This window comes from Hylobates moloch, unplaced genomic scaffold, assembly GCF_009828535.3.
Source record: "Hylobates moloch isolate HMO894 unplaced genomic scaffold, HMol_V3 SCAFFOLD_122, whole genome shotgun sequence".
In the NCBI taxonomy this organism is placed as follows: domain Eukaryota; kingdom Metazoa; phylum Chordata; class Mammalia; order Primates; family Hylobatidae; genus Hylobates; species Hylobates moloch.
This window is the reverse complement of record NW_026652397.1, coordinates 542-21,511: the sequence shown is the minus strand read 5'-3', so window position 1 is coordinate 21,511 and position 20,970 is coordinate 542. Positions and strand designations below refer to the sequence as shown.

Below are 20,970 nucleotides of genomic sequence, written 5' to 3'. Positions count from 1 at the left end.
TTTCTATTTTAGATGAGTAAGCAATGGTCAAGTTTGAGTCATTGCAACAATGGATGGAAACATGGAGGTGTACTCACTGCTTTTTCAACAAAGTTTCACAAAGGTTTTTTGTAAATTTGGAATAGGATATACTGATATCTTAGATTTTCAGAGACAAAAAGATCAGTGTTTTCTGTCATACAACCAGCTGAAATTCTTTATAAAGATAGTACAGTTTAAAATAGCATTTACATATCACTGACATATTAAACCCTGTGTGAGCTAAAATTGTATTATAAGTTCAGATTGAAATATGTAACTGGTTAATTGAGCAGCTTATCAGTACAGGCTGTGTGTAATCTGAAAATCTGCAGTCTGAAATACTCGAAAAGTCCAAAACTTTTTGAGTGCCAACAGGACTCTCAAAGGAAATTCTCATTGGAGCATTTCAGATTTTGGTTTTTTGGATTAGAGATGCTCAATCAGTAATTAAAATGCAAATATTCCAAAATTTGAAAAAATCTGAAATCCAAAACACTTCTGGTCCCAGCATTTTGGATAAGAAATACTCAACCTGTGTATGGTACAAAAATAGACCAAAACTCCAAGAAAGCAACCAGGCTTACTTATTATCAAGATACGGTGCCCTGAGATGCACAAAGCTTACTCCAAAGTAAGGGTCTTCCTAAATAATGGGACTGCCCTAACTAAGTAGCATCGAACAAGAGATATTCAAGCCATGTCTCTTAAACCTAGCATGTTTATGGTTACTATGTGGACAGCAGGATTCTTAACACCTATAACATTCTCTGAAGAGAGGTAGCATAACCTTCATGGTGCCAGCAGTCTTTTAAGGAAGCACTCATAAATATAGTGTTTAAAGCATTAGTATAGTTAATATTAAGCAATATAAAGCAATAGTATAATCAATATAGAAAAGCAGCAGGCAGAGGTAGGTAATTTGCTTTAAACCTAAACATTATAGTAGCAAGTTAGAATTGATCCAGCAAATGGCAACTCTAGTAAAAACTCTTGGAATAAATCTTAAACATGATCTGTTTGAACTAATACTAACCACAATTTATAACTCACTAGTCAGTTGTTCTTCTATTTATTTTGAAGTTATGAACATAAATCAATTAGATCATACTGTATTCACAATATTATAAGTTAATAGTTTGAAAATAGGGATTGGAAAATTAAGCTATTTTTGAGATTCCTTAGTTATTGGTTCTTCAGTGAATGATTAAAAAATTTTTTTTTCATTTGATTTTTTTAGTCTTTATTTTTATCTCTGTTTTGGCTTTCATTTTTAAGAAACTTCTCCTCATTTATTTTTCAACCCTTTTAGTGACTTCTTTCCAGCTAATTTATAATTCACTTTTTAGGGCATTTCATTCATTTTTGATTGTCCTATTTTTATGGCTGCACGTTTTTGCAAGCCCAGATCTTCTTAGCTGTCTGAGGAGAGGGATTATACTTTCTTACTTAAGTTGCTTCCTGTTGCCTTCATCATCTATGTCATCTGAGTTTCTTTCATTTGTGCTTTGTTTTTTATTATTATTATTATTATTATACTTTAAGTTTTAGGGTACATGTGCACAATGATAAAAATTATTAAGCAGAAAATAAAAGCCTATTAATATCTACACAGTATTATGTTGCAGTATAATCAGTGTTATGAAATGTGTGCTAAAAATTATATACTAGATGGCAGTTTGTGCAACATAAGATTTTTATTGAATTTATTTTCACAATAAATGTATTTCTTGTACTTAGAAACAACATACATTTGTATAACCCTTTTTTGAAGCAGTTCACATGTATATTTCCTTTAATTCTCAAATTTCAAAATAATGCCTTTAAAAAGCATTGGCATTTTAAACTGTCACACTTTTTATTTTACATTTAAAATTAGAGATAAAGAAAAAATATTTATTTGTTGAAACGTAAGGCATGACTAAACCAAATCTCTTCACTATTTTCTAATTATATGGCATCATCTGGAATGGCAATTATGTTTGTACCAGACCTAGTAAAACACATTGTGTTATTGGAGAAACAATAGAAAGCACTTTCATGGACATTTGAATTCATGTACTCAGAATTTTGGAGGGAGAGGACCTTGCCCTTCATTACCGTCCTGTAATTGGGTTTTCTTGTCCCTGCTTTCAGAGGATGTAATTCAGTTTTGGTGAACTGAGTGACTATAGCTATTAAATGCAACGAATTTTAGAGAAATGATAACGTCATTGAATGTGGGTAACAAATGTGGGGGAACCGTCTGCGTGAAGAAAATTCTCAAATTGTACATTGCATAGTTTGAATACTTGCTTGTTTGAATACTTGTTTTTGTACAGAGACTGATGACTTTACAAATTTTGATCATACAGGCATACTTCAGAGATGCTGTAAAATGACTATCATAATAAATCAAGTCATACAAATTTTTTTATTTTCCAGTGCATATAAAAGTTATGTTTACACTGTACTATAGTCTATTAAGTGTGAAATAGCATTATGTCTAAAAAACAATGTACATACCTTAATTTAAAAATAAGTGGCTAATCCCAGCACTTTGGGAGGCTGAGGCCGGCGGATTGCCTGAGGTCAGGAGCTCAAGACCAGCCTGGTCAACATGGTGAAACCCTTTCTCTATTAAAAATACAAAAAAAAATTAGCCGGATGTGGTAGTGGGTGCCTGTAGTCCCAGCTACTCGGGAGGCTGAGGCAGGAGAATCACTTGAACCCAGGAGGTGGATTCTGCAGTGAGCTGAAATTGCACAGCTGCACTCCAACCTGGGCGGCAGAATGAACTCCATCTCAAAATACACAAACAAACAAACAAACTGCCAATGATCATCTGAACCTTCAGCAAGTTGTTCAGATGGAGGGTCTAACTTTGATGTTGATAACTGCTGACAGAGGGGTTGCTGAAGATTGGGATAGCTATGGCAATTTCTTAAAATAAGATAACAATGAAATTTGCTGTGTTGATTGATTCTTTCTTTCACAAAAGATTCCTCTGTAGCAAGTGATGCTGTTTGATAGCATTTTACCTGCAGTAGAACTTTCAAAATTGGAGTCAGTCCTCTCAAACCCTGCCACTGCTTTAGCAACTAAGTTTACGTCATATTCTAAATCCTTTGTCGTCATTTCAACAATGTTTACAGTATCTTTACCAGTAGTAGATCCCATTTCAAGAAACCATTCCCTTTGCTCATTTAAGAAGCAACTCCTTATCTTTTAAGTTTTATCATGAGATTACAGCAATTCAGTCACATCTTCAGGCTCCATTTCTAATTATCTTGCCATTTCCATCACATCTGCAGTTACTTCCTCTACTGAAGTCTTGAGCCTATCTAAGTCTCCCATGAGGGTTGAAATAAACTTCTTCCAAAGTCCTATTAATGATGATATTTTGGCCTCCTCCCATGAATCAGAATGATTTTAATGGTATCTGAAATAGTTAATCCACTCCAGAAGATTTAAATTTCATTTGCCCAGATTCATCAGAGGAATCACTATGGCAGCTAGAGCCTTATGAAACATATCTCTTAATAAGACCTGAAAGTTGAAATGACTCCTTGCTTCATGGGCTGCAGAATAGATGCTGTGTTAGCATGCATGAAGGCAACATTAATCACCTCATCCATCTCCATCCGAGCACTTGTGTAACCAAGCGCACTGTCAATGAGCAATAATATTTTGAAATGAATGTTTTTTTCTGAGCAGTAGGTCTCAAGAATGGGCTTAAAATATCCAGTCAATCATGCTAAAACAGATGTGCTATCATCTAGGCTTGTTGCTCCATTTGTAGATCACGTGCAGAGTAGATTTAGTGTAATTCTTAAGGGTCCTAGGATTTTTAGAATGGTCAATGAATATTGGCTTCAAGTTAGTCACTGGTTGCATTAGGTCTAACAAGAGAGTCAGCCTGTCCTTTGATGTTTTGAAGCCAGCCACTGACTTCTCTCCGACTAGGAAAGTCCTAGATGGCATCTTTTTCCAATAGAAGGCTTTTTCATCTGCACTGAAAATCTGTTGTTTAGTGCAGCCACCAACCTCAGTTATGTTAGCTACATCTTCTGGATAACTTGCAACTTCTACATCAGCATTGCTGTTTTACCTTGTACTTTTATGGAGATGGCTTCTTTCCTTAAACCTCATGAACCAACCTTTGCTAGTTCAAACTTTCTTCTGCAGCTTCCTCACCTCTCTCAGCCTTTATAGAATTGAAGAGAGTTAGGATCTTGTTCTGGATTAGGCTTTGACTTAAGGAAATGTGGCTGGTTTGATCTTCCATCCAGAACATTAAAACTGTCTGCATATCAGCAATAAGGTTGTTTCACTTTTAATTTCCTTCAATAATTTTTCTTTTGCATTTCTGACTTTTAGGCATAAGAGGCCTAGCTTTTGGCCTCTCCCGGCTTTTGACATGCCTTCTTCACTAAGTTTAATCATTTCTAGCCTTTGACTTAAAGTGAGAGATGAACAACTCTTTCTATTAATTGAACACTTAGAGGCCCTTATAGGCTTATTAATTTTCCTAATTTTAATATTGTTGTGTCTCAGGGAATTTGGAGGCCTGATGGGAGGGAGAGAGATGGGAGAGTGGCTGATGGGCAGAGCAGTTAGAACACACACATTTATCCATTAAATTTGCCATCTTATTGGGCATGGTTCAAGGCACCTAAAGCAATTACAATAGTAATATCAGAGATTACTGATCACAGATCACCATAGCAGATATAGTAATAATGAAAAAGGTTGAAATATTATGAAAATTACCAAAATATGACACAGAGACATGAAGTGACCACATGCTATTGGAAAAATGGCACTGATAGACTTGCTTGATGCAGGATTGCCACAAACCTTCAATTTGTGACAGACGTTATCTGCGAAGCATGGTAAAGGGCAATGAAACGTAGTTTGCCCATGTATCTTACTGTCAATCATACTGAACTCTCCAGTCAACCTAATAAACTAACAGCTTTTAAAAATTGCATTCTAGTAACAACAGTATACATTAACAGTGGACCTTTTCAATCTTTTCAGCATTCTCTTGTGTGAGTAGTTCATTCATAAATAGAGATGTATGTCAGTTTCATAAAGGATGGTGAGCTTGTTAGAAAAGAGCAGTAAATTGGCTCAGTCTTTCTATAGCAGCACTAGAAATATTCAGTAGTCTGAGGTAGAGCTAAAATATAGGAAACACTTATTTCTGACATGGTCTTTGTCATTCTGTGGAATCTTTTTAGGTACCCCTGCTTGCATTGAAAGACGTCATTATTTTAGTGTGACTTAATAATATCAGATTGCTTGCATTTAATTCTATGCGGTTTTCTGTCAATGGAAGGATGAACTTACTAATATGTTTAGTCTATATACAGTAAAATGACATTATTACAACTGTGATAGTACATTGCTTAATTATGTCCAAAGTGAGCTTTTCAGAAAGGTTTATACTTAACAGTTTTAGGACTTTTGCTAACTTAATTTGATTCCACCACCTACTTTTAAATATTTTGCAACCCAGGGTAGCTTAGGCAAAGAAGTAAAACCAAAAATGGAATATTCCTTTGTAGCAGCACTGTGAATGAAAATACTAAATTTGATGACTAGAAAGAGTTCTCAAGTACTGGTTATGGATAGTTTTGCTGAAATTCATGGGAAAGAAGACAAACTCAAAATATTCTAAAATTTGGCAGAACATTTTCTTGCTGGTACTTTCCTCCCTTTCCTTTTAAGATGTAGTTGCATCTTTTTTGGTATTTTCTTGTTGACAATTCATGATACTAATGCTTTACATGATCTTAAGCCACATGTGTCTCTGTCAGTAACATTTCTCACATGCTAGTTTTGCTGTTTATGGAATAAAGTCCAGTAGTTTGTTTTACAACACACTGTTTAAATTATTTGTTAAAAATAATTTTATTTATAAATAGCAGTTTTTACTTGGAATGTCTTAGTAAATTTAGCAAGTATACTATACTACTATTTTTTTTTTCAGTGTACCCGTGTAATGTGGACACCACCTCTCCGTGAAAGCTTCTCATATCCATTTCTTGTTCTTCAGATGTTGCTAGTGACTCATATTCTCAGGTAACTTTGACTTAACCTTATTTCTTTTTGCATTAAATAATTTAAACTAAAATTTCTTAAGCTTCCATAATAAAGTGAACATAATAAAATAATTAACCAATATGATGCTGTTATTAGTAAAAATATTGTAAGAGTGTAACTTAAAAATAGTACCAAAAACATTTCCTCTATCAGCCTCTGTTCCTCCTCCTTTTTCTTGGTGGTCCAAAGTGACTGCTTGAGAAGGAACAAATTGCTTTCACTTCTCCTGTCATTTCCGCTTTCTCAAGTCTTCTTCTGTTACCACTATAACCTCCTGAAAATGAGCAGAAAGAAGATAAAGGCTGGTCATGCTATAGTGTATCCTGTAAGATACAATCCTTTGGGGCAAAGGATAATTCACAGAATTCACACTTCTCTCCCTTTCTGCTGATGAATATTGAATATAGCTGCCTTGCCCCAGAGGGTAAAAAGGAAACGAAATGGGGGCTGTGGAAAAATGGAACAAAGCATGATAAAAATCTGAAGATGACTCAGACTGATAACTCCCTTCAGTGATCCTCCGAATTCAGAAGAACTTTGATGAAGTCTGTTATGCCAAACCCTTTGGGCAATCTATTTCCCTCTGATTGTTACAGCAAGTATGGAATCATCACATGGCTTTTAGTCCCCTATGTAGTAGCGTCTTTAGACAGACCTTTCATAGAACATGGGATGGGTACTGTTTTTGCATTAGCTTTTTAAAGTCTGTAGCTCCAGCTTTATTGCTGTCCCCTAAACTCCTCTTTTATAGGGTTTAAAGCTTCTTTAGCACTTTTAAATAAGGTGAACCACTATGAATTCATAACCTTTAACTGTGCCCTGTTGGTTCTGAGGCACCTTGAGCAACGGTCCCTTCTCAAACATCTCTGTAAGATGTGTTGTGCTATAAGAGTCTTTGATTCACCACTACAGATGCTGTTTTTCCACATTCACATTCTTGACCATGGCTTTTTTCTCCAGTATAGTGCAGACAGCAGACTGCCCATCAGTCTCTCGTTCCTTCCTGCTTTTCTACCTCTGCTCCTGTCTTAAATCTAGCGAAGGCAAACCTTTGATTCTTTTTTCTCTCACTGATCTGATCTGTCCCTGAGTAGCTGTGTGGATGCTGCTCCGGGGACTGAGCGCTGCTTTCTTTAGTCCATCTGTACCATAGAAGGTAGTGTTAGTTTCCTGTTGCTGTGTAGCCAGTCACCACAAACTGGGATCTACTATCTTGGAGTTTTCTAGCTCCAAAGTTTTAAAATCAGGGTATTGGAGGTGCTACCCTCTTCCTGAAGGCGCAGAGTGGGAGGGGAGAGAATCAATTTTCTTGCCTTTTCTAGCTTCTAGAGGCTGTCTGCATTTCTTGGGAGGCTGCCTGCATTTCTTGGGAGACTGCCTGCATTTCTTGGCTTGTGGCTCCTTCATCTTCAAAACTAGCAATGGTGGATTAAGTCCTTCTTTGTCAGTTCACTCCAACCTTCTCTTCAGCCTCTCTTCTGCTTTTAGGTACCCTGTGGTTACATTGGGTCCACCTGATAATCCGGGATACATTCGCTACTGTGAGGCCAGGTGATTAGTCATCTTCATTCCATCTGCAGCCCTAGTTACCCTTTGCCATGCAACATGACATGTTCACAGGTTCCAGGGATTAGGACACAGATATTTTTGGAGGCCGTTATTCTGCCTGCCAGGATGGGGCCTCTTCAGTTGCTGTTTCCTGCCTTCAAGAGCTGCCTTCTGTTGGATTCTTCTCTGTTTTTGGCTCCAGGTGCTTCTGTGACAAGCTTTTTATGTTTTCTTTAGTCTCTTTTCATTGTCTTTTTCAGCCTTACCCATGTGTTAATACCTGTCTTTACTTTTTGCTGAAAAGTTTTAGAGAACTTTCCTTTCTTTAGAGCCTTCTTCATTGTCTCTGTTTATATTCTAGTTGACATTTCCGTTCTCATATTCCAGGCCATCTGAAGCTGCATCAGCTGCTGCTTTCACCACTCCTGGTTCAGATCCATCCCATCTTGATCTTCCTCGCCATCTTCATCGGCAGCTTATCACTTCTGATTGCGACGGCTTTTGTGGTTATGCCCCTTAGTTCTCGTGGCTCCCTGCTTGCCTGCTGTGGCTATGACTGGTTGCTTGGAAGTGTGGGCTTTCATTTTGCTTTCTTGGACACTACAGTCTTTTTAGGAGGGAAAACCTGCTAAACCTCCTTTCTTGAAGTTTTGGCAGACATCTTGTCTTTTTTCTGAAGGATAGCAACCTTCTCTGTATTGGCCATCTTCATCTTCTGGTATTTCATCCTTATTACTGACATTGTCTCCTTTGGAAGAGCAGCCATTTCCTTTAGTTCTTGGTTTCTACCTGTAGTTGACATATTGTGACATTAGAGGGAGGTGGTGGGTGGTGATGGCTTGGTGGAGCCAAGAAGAAGCTGAGCAGTGTTGATGCAGGCTGCAGTGCTGAGGATACTATTATAAAACCAGAAAAGAGACTATTCCTTAATGCTAAGAATCATTTATAAATAAGGTTAGTGGTATGTTTTAACAAATTGGTTTTGTCCAGTTTTGAATTTTAAGCATTTTTAGAAATTCAGTTTATATACCCACCTAATACTAGCACAGCTTAGCTTTTTTTGGTTGTTCTTAGCTTTTTTTTTTTAATTCTTGGCAATATTTATGTTTCCATTTCTGTTGTCTTGGGTCAGAGCTATTTTGATCACCAATTGGATTTTCTTTGTTTTCTATTCACTCCTATCTCCCCATAGTGCATTCTTTATCCAACTGCCAGATTGGTATTAAATTCTGCTTGGAAATCTTAATGTCTCTTGTTACCCATAAAATGAAAATCATATTTAGTATTCAAAAGTAGTAGAGAAATGCTTTATTTTAGACAGCGGCTTTCAAACTTTTGGACTATGATCTATGAGAAATAAGAAATAAGTTTTACACTGTGGCTTAGTATACACATACATGTATGCACACAACTGAAACAAAAGTTTCACAGAATAGAACCCCTCGTAAGTAGGATATAGTCATATATATTGTTTCACTCTGCTGATCTCCATTTTTAAATGCTGAATTTTATTCCATAAGTTGATTTCATAACTCATTAAAAGGTTATCTGGAGTTTAAAAATACTTTTGTTGGATTAAAATAGCAGAGAGGGATGTCCTTTGGAGAAGGGATACTTGGGGAAGTGAAGAAAGGCGTTTCATAATGGCGCTCTATCCTCCAGGTAGGTTTATCTAACCAGGATGTCTTTACTGTATCCAAGCTGCATACACCTCATCACCTCAGTATATTAACATGCACACTCCACTTCTGTGAAGATGGACATGTGTGGGGGCTTTGCGTTGGCTTGCAGATTTAGAGGATAAAATCATCTTACACTCCTAAAAATCTCCTAAATTACAAGTCAGTACCAAAATGAGATCTCTAAAGATTGTTTCAGAATGGCCCCCATATCTTTTCCTCCACTTAACTTTTCTGTGTTCTCCTACCTGTGCCAGACCCAACTTTTTATCTCACACGCTTACAAAATCTCTCTCAGCCGCTTAGCTCTTATTCTGCATTATTGCGGTAGTTGTCTACATAATACTTAGCACTTAGACTATGCTGCTATCATCTTTTCATAGGCATCTTCTGCCTTTCTAACTAATGAATCTGTTGAATCAGTATTTTTAAATATTCAGTCATGGATTCACCAAAATATAATTTGAAAAAAATGTTCATGGATATACTGACCCAGCCATCCTCCTTCTCTCTCTGCTATTGTTAGCAATAATGGGTATTTACCTTTCAAAGAAAATTGTTGTAATTGAGTATCAGGAGGTATAATTTCTAACCCATTGGTTCATTTTGTGTTTAGGTTGTGTTATAACCAGATCATATATATTTAGAGATTCTAATTTGCAGCAGTTTGGAGCCATACTAGACTATTTCGTGTTTAAACTTACACTTATTTTATCTTTTCAAGGGCTACAAAACTTTATAGAGGAAGCTTGATTGCACTCTGCATTTCCAATGTATTTTTCATGCTTCCTTGGCAGTTTGCTCAGTTTGTACTTCTTACCCAGGTGAGGTGATTATATTTTAAGCTGTTTTAAGCTTAGCATGTTTGACTATGTGAGCTCATTTGCATAAAATTACAACTGAGATATTCTGTGGTTCTAAGTCCCAAAACATTTTCTAGAAAAAATGTTTTTCTAAAACATTTTTTAGAAATGTTGAACAAAAGAAAGTTCAGGGTAGAGAAATATGTAGGATTATTTATTAATGATTGTTAATTATTTACTTCCTAACATAATGCATTTATTGAACTCAAATTTGTAAGAATGCTTATCTTTGTTATTCAGTATTGTTTTGCTTTGCAGCGAAAGTACTCTTAAGTTGAAGTTGATAAATTTGATTATAATTAACTCTTGAATATTTGTATTAATGAAAGAACACTAATGGAGATACTTGTAAAGAGTGACTAGCAAGCAGAAATTAAGGTATTTTTATGCACACATGCATTGCATAATTATTTTTCAGTTTAATGTACCTTCCCCAATTATGTATTAGTTGTCATGTTATAATTACATTTTCATCTTTTTTGATTGGACAAGGCACTTTTTAATTGTGTGTGTTGACAGTAGGGTTGACCTGAAGTTAAAATGAGTATTGTTTTGGACAGTTGACAAAGTAGACAATTCACATGATTGAGAAAGCTGTGTATCAGAAAAATCAGTATTTTCTATACTAATATATTGACTATATTTAATAATAAATTGGCAGATAAAAGGAAAACAGAAGAACTCACTGTGTGTAGATATAAATCAGTTGAAACAACAGTAAATGTATTATTCATTCTTGTAGCTATTCATTTTATCTTTTTTACTTTTAATTTATTTTTAAATTTCAGATTGCATCATTATTTGCAGTATATGTTGTCGGGTACATTGATATATGTAAATTACGGAAGATCATTTATATACACATGGTAATAATTTTTTATTGTTCTTTTCCATTTAGTTTGCCCTTAAAACTCCTGATTAGTATTTGATTTGTTCATGGTTGAAACTAGTTGTAACAATTTCATAACTAAAACAAATGTTGTTCAAACATTGTGATATAATCAACAGACCTCGTTTTGATAGACCACTCACAAAAATTTAATTTGGGTCATATTATCTGATTGAAGTTGTGCCCAACTTATGCATTATCAGTAAAAGAAATAATTTATGAAACAGAAACATGGGGCTGATATATTATCCAGGAGCTGTCTGTTAAAATGAAGTAGAAGGGCCCGACATGGTGGCTCATGCCTGTAATCCCAACACTTTTGAGAGGCCAAGGTGGGGTTCACTTGAGGCCAGGAGTTTGAAACCAGCCTGGGCAAGAGAGCCATACCTCATCTCTACAAAATAAAAAATTTTAGCATGGTGACGCATGCCTGTAGTACTAGCTACTTAGGAAGCTGATGTGGGAGGATTGCATTAGCCCAGGAGGTTGAGACTGCAGTGAGCTATGATCACACCACTGCACTCTAGCCTGGGCAACATAGCAAGACCATGTCTCTACAAAAAAGAAAAAAAGTTCATTTACTGAGCGTCAACTATCGAGGCATGTGGAATACACCAGCATTCATATTACTACATTCTAACAGGATGGGGGAAAGAGGGAAGACAGAAGATAAATAATAAACATAACAAATGGGTAAATTATGTAGGATGTTAGAAGGTGATAAGGATTTTAGGCCAGGTATGGTGGCCTGGGGAGGCTGAGGCAAGAGGACATTTGAGCCCAGGAGTTTAAGACCAGCCTGGGTGAGACCCCATCTCTATAAAAAAAAATACAAAAAAAAGATTTTAGAAGAAAGAAAAGGTCAGGGTAAGGCAGATCAGGAGCACCAAGATCAGGAGGTAGGAGATGGAAAAATCAAATGAGGTGGTCAGGGCAGGTCTTCTTGAGAAGGGGGAGTAGAACAAAGATTGGAAGAAGGAGAAGGAGTTAGCCAAGTAGATATCAAAGAAACTGATCTCTAGGTTGGTGGAACAGCTAGAACAAAGACCCTAAAGCTGGTTGGTTGATATTCTTGAATGGTTATCCTTTAAAAACAAACATTTGTCTTCTCTCATTAGTTTTTATAATTTTGATGTTTTCTTTTCCTGATAATTTTACAGTTGTCATAATATCCCATTATTTTCATTTTCTTAATAATTTATACATATAAAAGAACATTTGTAATGTGTAAGGAAGTTATAAACAGGGTCATAAAATAAACAACCAGGAGCCTACTCTCCAAATGGAAAATAGAACCTTATCGTTACTTTTAAGTCCTGTATGCCCTGAGCTCATCGCCTCACTGCTCCTAGAGGTAACCACTATTCTGACTTTTTGAATTGTAATCAATTTGCTTTTCTTTATAACTTTACAATATGTGGATTACTAAATAGTATACATTTTTATTATTAAATGTTCACATTCTTTGTAAGGATTATACAAATGGCATTTTATAAGTACTATTTTTTCACTCAGATTTCTGCTACTTATATGTAACTAGAATTCAAATATTTTCACTGCTTTATATTTTCCATCATATAAATAAAGCATAATTCATTTATTCGTTTTCTTGTTGAAGGACATTTAGGTTCTCTCCTCTACCCCCCAACTTCTTATTTTAGTTATAAATAATGCTGTACATTCTTCACATATCTCCTAGGACACATATGTTGAGAGTTTCTCTAGGGTATTTACCTAGTATAAACTTGTTGGGTGGTAAATTATGTACATGTTCAACTCTATAAATACCAAATTGTTTTTCTAAAATGATTGGACTACTTCCAACAGCAATATATAGCAGCTTATGTTATTCTACATCCTTTTTTATCAGTCTGGTTCGTGTAAAATGGTATCTTGTAACCTTAATTTGCATTTTCTCTGATTCATAATGAAGCTGAGCATCTTTTGGCTTGTTGATACGCCCTTCATATTTCCATTGTTGTAAATTCCGATTCAGATCTTTTACCAGTTTGTCTTGTGTCCAAAAGAAAATGACATCTATTTTAGTCAGTGCAGTGTAATCCATTATTTTTGTTATTTATGTTGATGCTCAAATTGTTCCACACTTGTCCAACTATTCAGGCTGACTTCTCTTTCCTTTTAACATGTCCTCATCATGCTTTGAGCACTTTTAAAAAGAAATTAATAAATGTTAAGTTTCATGAAATGCTTTCCTACATCTGTTTAGATGAATCAGTGTATTTCCCCCTCTTCAATCTGTTACTATAATGAATTTACATTAATTAATTTTCTAGCATTAAATAAACTTGCTTTTCTGGGCTAAACACAATTTTTGCATGTCGCTGGATTCACTTTGCTTTCATTTTGATGGGATTTTTACATCCTTGTTCATGAATGAGTTAGACAGTAATTATATATTTTTTAGACTTGGCTTATTTTTTCCCCAAACTATTTAAAATAGTTTTTTATTTTGTAGTATAAATCAGATTAAATGTTAAGCCTTCAGAGTTGGCTGGTCACATAGGCAACTATGGCTGAGGGTCTTGACTCAAAGTCATAGTTATAAAATTATAAAGTTATACAACGTAGTTTGTAGTAAAACCTACCTTGGGTAAATGATACATACTTCATTATATGACTTACTATTTTCTGTCTTCTTCCATTATCGTTTTATAAATTCCTAAATTCTTATAGTTATAAAAAGAAAAAATATATAGAATTATTTCCAAAAAATTATTTTTCCATTTTTTATTGTGGTAAAATACATGTAACTTAAAATTTACCACCTTAAGCATTTTTAATTATTCAGTTCAGTGATATTAAGTACATTCACATTGTTTTACAACCATCACCACCATCTATTTCCAGAACATTTTTCATCTTGCAAAACTGAAACTCTATACCCATTAAAGTCCTTATTCTTCCATCTTCCCAGCCCCTGGAAACCACCATTCTACTTTCTGTCTTTGTGATTTTGACTACTTTATATATGTCATGTAAGTGAAATCATACAGTATTTGTCTTTTTGTGACTGGCCTATTTCGATTAGCCTACTGTCCCCAAGTTTCTTCTATGTTGAAGCATGTCAGAATTTCCTTCGTTTTTAAAGCTAAATAATAGTCCATTGTGTGTACACACACACACACACACACACACACGATTCTGCTTATCCATTCAATCTGTCCATGGATACTTGGATTCCATTGTGTGTACACGCGCACACACACACACACGATTTTGCTTATCCAGTCCATCCACAGATACTTGGGTTACTTCTGTGTTGCAGCTATAGGAAATAATGCTGCTATGAACATGGGTAAACAAATATTTTTTGAGATCTTGCTTTCAATTATTTTCGGTATGTACCCAGAAGTGGAATTGCTGGATTGATCATATGGTAAATCTATTTTTTTAAGGAACTGCCAAACTTTTCCATAGTAGCTGTACATTTTACATTCCTGTAAACAGTGCACGAGGTTCTATTTTCTCCATGTAATCACCAACATTTATTTTCTGCTCTTGTGATGGTAGCCATCCTAATAGGTATAAGGTGACATCTCACTGTGGTTTTTGTTTCTTAATTAAAAATCTTTATTTTTCAGAGAAGTTTTAGGTTTATAGCAATTTTTTTTTTTTTTTTTTTTTTTTTTGAGACGGATCTCACTCTGTCGCCCAGGCTGGAGTGCAGTGGCACAATCTCGGCTCACTGCAACCTCCACCTCCCAGGTTCAAGTGATTCTCCTGCCTCAGCCTTCCGAGTAGCTGGGATTAGAGGCACGTGCCACCACACTCAGCTAATTTTTGTATTTTTAATAGAGATGAGGTTTCACCATGTTGGCCAGGCTGGTCTCGAACTCCTGACCTCATGTGATCTGCCCACCTCGGCCTCCCAAAGTGTGGGATTACAGGCATGAGCCACCGCACCCAGCCATGTTTATAGCAAAATTAAGCAGAAAGTACAGAATTCCCATATACCCACTGCCCCCAACCATGCACAACCTACCCCTGTATTGACATCCCGCACCAGAGTGGTACATTTGTTACAATTGATAAACCTACTTCACACATCAGAATCACCCAAAGTCTGTAGTTTACGTTAGGCCTCACTTTTCTATGGGTGGTTGTTGTGTTTTGTTTTGTTTTTTTGAGACAGGATCTTGCTCTGTTGCCCAGCTGGAGTTCAGTGGTGCAAACATGGCTCACCACAGCCTCGACCTCCTGGGCTCAAGGGTTCCTTTTGCCTTGGCCTCCCAAAGTGCTAGGATTGCAGATGTGAACCACCACAATCGGCCTGGATTTTGACAAATGTATAATGACATGTGTCAACCATGTAGTATTTTGTAGAACAGTTTTCACAGCCATAAAGTTCCTCTGTGCTCCACCTATTCATCCCTCCTTCCCCCTAACCCATGGCAACCACTGATCTTTTTACTGTTTCCATAGTTTTGCCTTTTGTATAGTGTTATGTGTTTGGAACCATACAGTAGGTAGCCTTTTCATATTGGCTTCTTTCAGTTAGTAAAAAGCAAATAAGTTTCCTCCAAGTCTTTTCATGGCTTGATAGCTCGTTTCGATCTTGATTATTATTAACATTTTATTAACATTATATGGATGTACCACTGTTTATTTATTTGCCTATTGAAGAACTTGTTGGTTAACTCCAAGTTTGGGCAATTATGAATAAAGCTGCCGTAAACATCTGTATTCAGGTTTTCACATGGATGTTTCAGTTCATTTGAGTAAATACCAAGGAAAGTGATATTTGGATGGTATGGTGAGAGTATGCTTAGTTTTTAGGAAATTGCCAAACTGTCTTCTAAAGTGGCCATACCATTTTGCATTACCACCAGCAGTAAATGAGAGTTCCTGCTGCTCCACATCCTTGTCAGCATTTGGTGGTGTCAATGTGGATTTTTGGGCATCTAATAAATGTGTAATAGTATCTCATTGTTTTAATCTGGTTGAACATCTTTTAATATGCTTTTTTTGCCATCTGTGTATCTTTTTTGGTCTATTAAGATCCTTTGCTTATTTTTCCTTGGGTTGTTCATTTTCTTATTGTCGAGTTTTAAGAATTCTTTGTAGATTTTTGATAACAGTCCCTTATCAGATGTGTCTTTTGCAGATATCTTCTCTCAGTCATTGTCCTGCCTTTCACAGAGCAGAAGTTTTTAATTTTAATGAAGTTCAGCTTATCAGTTGTTTCTTTGATAAATTGTACCTTTGTTCTTTTATCTAAGAAGTCATCACCATACCTAAGGTCATCTAGGTTTCCTCCAGTGTTATCTTCTAGGAGCTTTATAGTTTTGCAGTGTGCATTTAGATCCATGGTCTGTTTTGAGTTAATTTTCATGAAGGGTGTAAAGTGTATGTCTACATTTATTTTTTTGTATGTGGATCTCTAGTTGTTCCAGCACTGTTTGTTGAAAGGACTATTTTTGCTCCACTGTATTGCGTTTGCTCCTTTGTCAAATATCAGTTGACTATATATGTGAGTCTATTTCTGGGCTCTATATTTTGTTCCCTTGATCTGTTTGTGTCTTCTTTCACCAATATCACACTGTCTTGATTACAGTAACTTTATAGTAAGTCTTGAAGTGGGGTAGTGTCAGTCCTCTGCTCTTCTTCAGTATTGAGTTGGCTCTATACTGGATTATTTGTATCTCCATATAAACTTCAGAATCACTTTACTGGTAACTTGCTAGGCTCGTTATTGAGATTGTGCTGAATCAAGTTGGGAAGAACTGGCATCTTGACAATATAGAATCTTCCTGTATGTGGAATAACACTTCATGTATTTATAAAGTTCTTTGATTAGTTTCACTGAAGTTTTGTAGTTTTGCTCAGATAGATTTTTTACGTAGTTAAGTTTGTATCCAAGTGCCTCATTCCAGGAATGCAGGAATGTGTTGATAATAGAAATTCTATTAATATGATTTATCACATTAAGAAGTTTAAAAAATCCATAATAATTGCCTTTGATATTATAAAGGTATTTGATAAAAGTCAACATCTATTTTTGGTGTTTAAGACCATAATCAAGTAAAAATAGATGGATATTTCATTGAAATTTAAGATACCCACACCTCAAAACAAAAACTAGTATCACGTAAAATGATGAAGCAATAGAAAAATGTCCTATTTCCATTAATGCCAGAAGCATGATAAATATGCCTACTGCCTCTCTCATCACTTAACATTATTGCACAAATGTCAGCTAATACAATTGACTAAAAAATAATTCAAAGGAAAATGTAAAAATATCATTGTTTGTAGTTGATATCATTTTGAATACTTGAGAAATCCAAATAAACTACTACTGGAAACAATGAAATAATATTCATTGATGCATATTTAATATAATTTTTTTGTATACAATCAGAAAATATGAAGATTCTTGATACAACAGCAGCAAAAATAATATGCTTTAGAATAAACTCAAGAAAATATGCAGGATCTATATAAAGAAAACTATACTTGCTAATGCATGTAAAAGAAGATTTAAAGAAATGGAAGGAAGATGTATTGCTTTGGGATCTAAAGATTTGATGTTGAACAGATATAACTATAAATAACACGTTATTGAATAAAGTAATTTTAATTAAAATTTTAGTTTTTGAAGCTTAATAAGCTGATTCTGAAATTCACATGGAAATTGATATATATGGATCAAAAATAAAACTTCTAGAAGAAAATATGGATTATTTTATTTTTAGTGCCTTTTTAAATGACAGATAAATCCAAAGACCTAAAGGAAATGAAAGATAAATTTGCTAACATAAAGATTTAGAAAATAACCATAATACAAAAATACCACAAAGGTCAAAAATGAACTGAGAAAAATATTTACAATATGTTTACTTGATGAGTGGCTAGGTTCATATATATATATATATATATATATATATATATACTTTAAGTTCTGGAGTATATGTGCAGCAAGTGGAGTTTTGTTACATAGGTATACATGTGTCATGGTGGTTTGCTGCACCCATCAACCCATCATCTACATTAGGTATTTCTCCTAATGCTATCCCTCCCCTAGCCTCCCAGCCCCCAATAGTCCCCTGTGTGTGATGTTCCCCTCCCTGTGTCCATATGTTCTCATTGTTCAACCGACAGTTATGAGTGAGGACATGCGGTGTTTGGTTTTCTGTTCCTGTGTTAATTTGCTGACAGTTACGGTTTCCAGCTTCATCTATGTCCCTGCAAAGGACATGGACTCATCCTTTTTTATAGCTGCATAGTATTCCATGGTATGTATGTGCCACATTTTCTTTATCCAGTCTATCATTGATGGGCATTTGGGTTTGTTCCAAGTCTTTGCTATTGTGAACAGTGCTGCAGTAAACATATCTGTGCATGTGTCTTTATAGTAGAATGATTTATAATCCTTTGAGTATATACCCAGCAATGGGATTGCTGGGTCAAATGGTATTTCTAGTTCTAGATCCTTGAGGAATTGTCACACTATCTTCCACAATAGTTGAACTAATTTAACACTCCCACCAGCACTGTAAAAGTGTTCCTATTTCTCCACATCATCTCCAGCATCTGTTGTCTTCTGACTTTTTAATGATCGCCATTCTAACTGGCATAAGATGGTATCTCATTGTGGTTTTAATGTGCATTTCTCTGACGACCAATTATGATGAGCTTTTTTTTCATATGTTTGTTGGCCGCATAAATGTCTTCTTTTGAGAAGTGTCTGTTCATATCCTTCACCCACTTTTTGATGGGGTTGTTTGTTTTTTTCTTGTAAATTTGTTTAAGTTCTTTGTAGATTCTGGATATTGGGGCTATGTTCTGTAATGTATGAAGAGAGCTGTTAAGAAAAATAATGAAAGCCCAATAGACAGATGGGCAGTGGGAATAAGCAGTTCACACATACACACAAGACAACATAACCAGCAAATAGAATAAAAGGTGCTGTGTCTCATCTACTATTAAAAGAATGGAAAAATGAAACAATGAGATAACATTTTTTCCCTACTGGATTGGCAAATATTTAAAAGAATAATACAGTGCTGCCAGAATATATATCCACAGGAACTCTCCTGCCCAGTTGGTGGGAAAGTGAATTGGCACAATCTTCTTGTAGGCCAAGTTGTCAATATTTGTATTGAATTTAAAAATGTGTATATCCTTGATCCATCAATTTCACTTCTAGTAATTTATTCATAAATGTACTGACATGCACATAAGATATACGCATAAGGATGTCTATCATAGCAGTGTTTGTGTTGGGAAGACCCAAACAAAACAAAATAGAAGTGGAAAGCACTTAAGTGTTTTGCAGTATTCGGAGGACTAGTTAAATAAATTAAGGTACATCTATAGAATAGAATACTTTTTCCAGTTCTTAAGCAGAATGTATTAGATTGGCTTGCATGTGTATGGAAAGCTCTCTGAAACATATTACAAATAAAAGCAAGAAATAGTATAGCTTGTGGGGTAAGTGTCCATTTGTGGTTTAACAAAATATATAAACTAGAATTTATACATGTTGTCTGGAAGGATAAACAGGAAACTGTTGATGATGGTTATCTCTGGGAGTTTGAAGTGTGGGATGGAGAATGGGCTGTTTTAATCTTATAGTCCCTTTTGAACAGTTTGAATTTTGTTTATTATGGGCATGTGCAATTTTCACAATAAAAAACAAAGGTTTTTTGTTTTATGCGCATTACTTATATTTTTTTCTTGGATTTTTCCAGATTTCTCTTGCACTTTGTTTTGTTTTGATGTTTGGGAACTCAATGTTATTAACTTCTTATTATGCTTCTTCTTTGGTAATTATTTGGGTAAGTATTCCTTAACACTTATATGGCTGTTTTTGAAGCTAATGGTTTAACAATTTTTTCTTCACTGGCTTAGGATTCATGAGGGTTTTCTGTAGGAACCATCTTAAGTGTCTTAGAATATTCTAGATGTGATGATGTTCAAGTACTCAATTCTAAAACGGAAAAAAAAAAAACAAGGAAAATTAGTATCATTTCAGAAAGGTTTCTGTGCTTTCTTCTCCCTTCCTCCTTTCCATTTTTAATCCTACTCCTGCTCCACTTTTTGAACCCCTTTCCTCTCATTGCAATCTTATAACAGCCTCCCCTCTTCATTCCACTGTGATCAGAAGATCAGGGCCTTGGTTACTTTGTTTTTCTTTTGTGTTTTTCTTTTTTTTTTTTTTTGGTTTGTTTTGTTTTTTGACCCTTGTCTACTTGTATGGACTATTCAGATGGTTTAAGTAAGGTGATGATTCAGTTTTATTTTGCTAAATCACTACCAAGAACAACTTTAGATTATGGAGAGATTATTTTACAGAATTAGAACAAATTGATGGAAGGTCATCTAATTCTTTCTGCTACATATGGCAGGATGACTTTGTTTTTTTGTTTGCTTCTTTGTTTTGTTTTTTTAAGACGGAGTTTCACTCTTGTTGCCGACGCTGGAGTGCAATGGCGCAATCTTGGCTCACTCCGCCTCCCAGGTTCAAGCGTTTCTCCTGCCTCAGCCTTCCAAGTAGCTGGGATTACAGGCATATGCCACCATGCCCGGGTAGTTTTGTATTTTTAGTAGAGACAGGGTTTCTCCATGTTGGTCAGGCTGGTCTCTTAATTCCTGACCTCAGGTGATCTGCCCACCTCGGCCTCCCAAAGTGCTGGGATTACAGGCGTGAGCCACCACGCCCGGCTGGCAGGTTGACTTTGTAAGTCTAAAAGTCTTCTGAAATTTAAAGACTGCCTTATTTTTGGTGGGTTTCCATTAAAATGTTTTGCAAACTTGTTATTCCTTATGTTTAAAGTGCATGTGCTTTAGTTTCCCTATGACTTTAAAAGCGTATTGCACTGTTGTAATTGGAATATATTCGACTTCTTGAGTAGTTAAG

At 35.5% G+C, this 20,970-nt stretch overlaps 1 protein-coding gene across 1 annotated transcript in view; it reads left to right on the top strand.

Annotated features, from left to right (window-relative positions):
• Positions 1-20,187, top strand: part of LOC116464005 (probable C-mannosyltransferase DPY19L1) — a 79,283-nt gene extending 59,096 nt beyond the window's left edge. Inside the window, exons 2-5 of the mRNA XM_032147283.3 lie at positions 5,996-6,087; positions 10,060-10,159; positions 10,987-11,064; positions 19,802-20,187. Of these exons, the coding sequence (XP_032003174.2) occupies positions 5,996-6,087; positions 10,060-10,159; positions 10,987-11,064; positions 19,802-19,903 (372 nt within the window). The 3' untranslated portion in view covers positions 19,904-20,187. The remainder of the gene's footprint in view (positions 1-5,995; positions 6,088-10,059; positions 10,160-10,986; positions 11,065-19,801) is intronic.
• Positions 20,188-20,970: the final 783 nt, after the last annotated feature.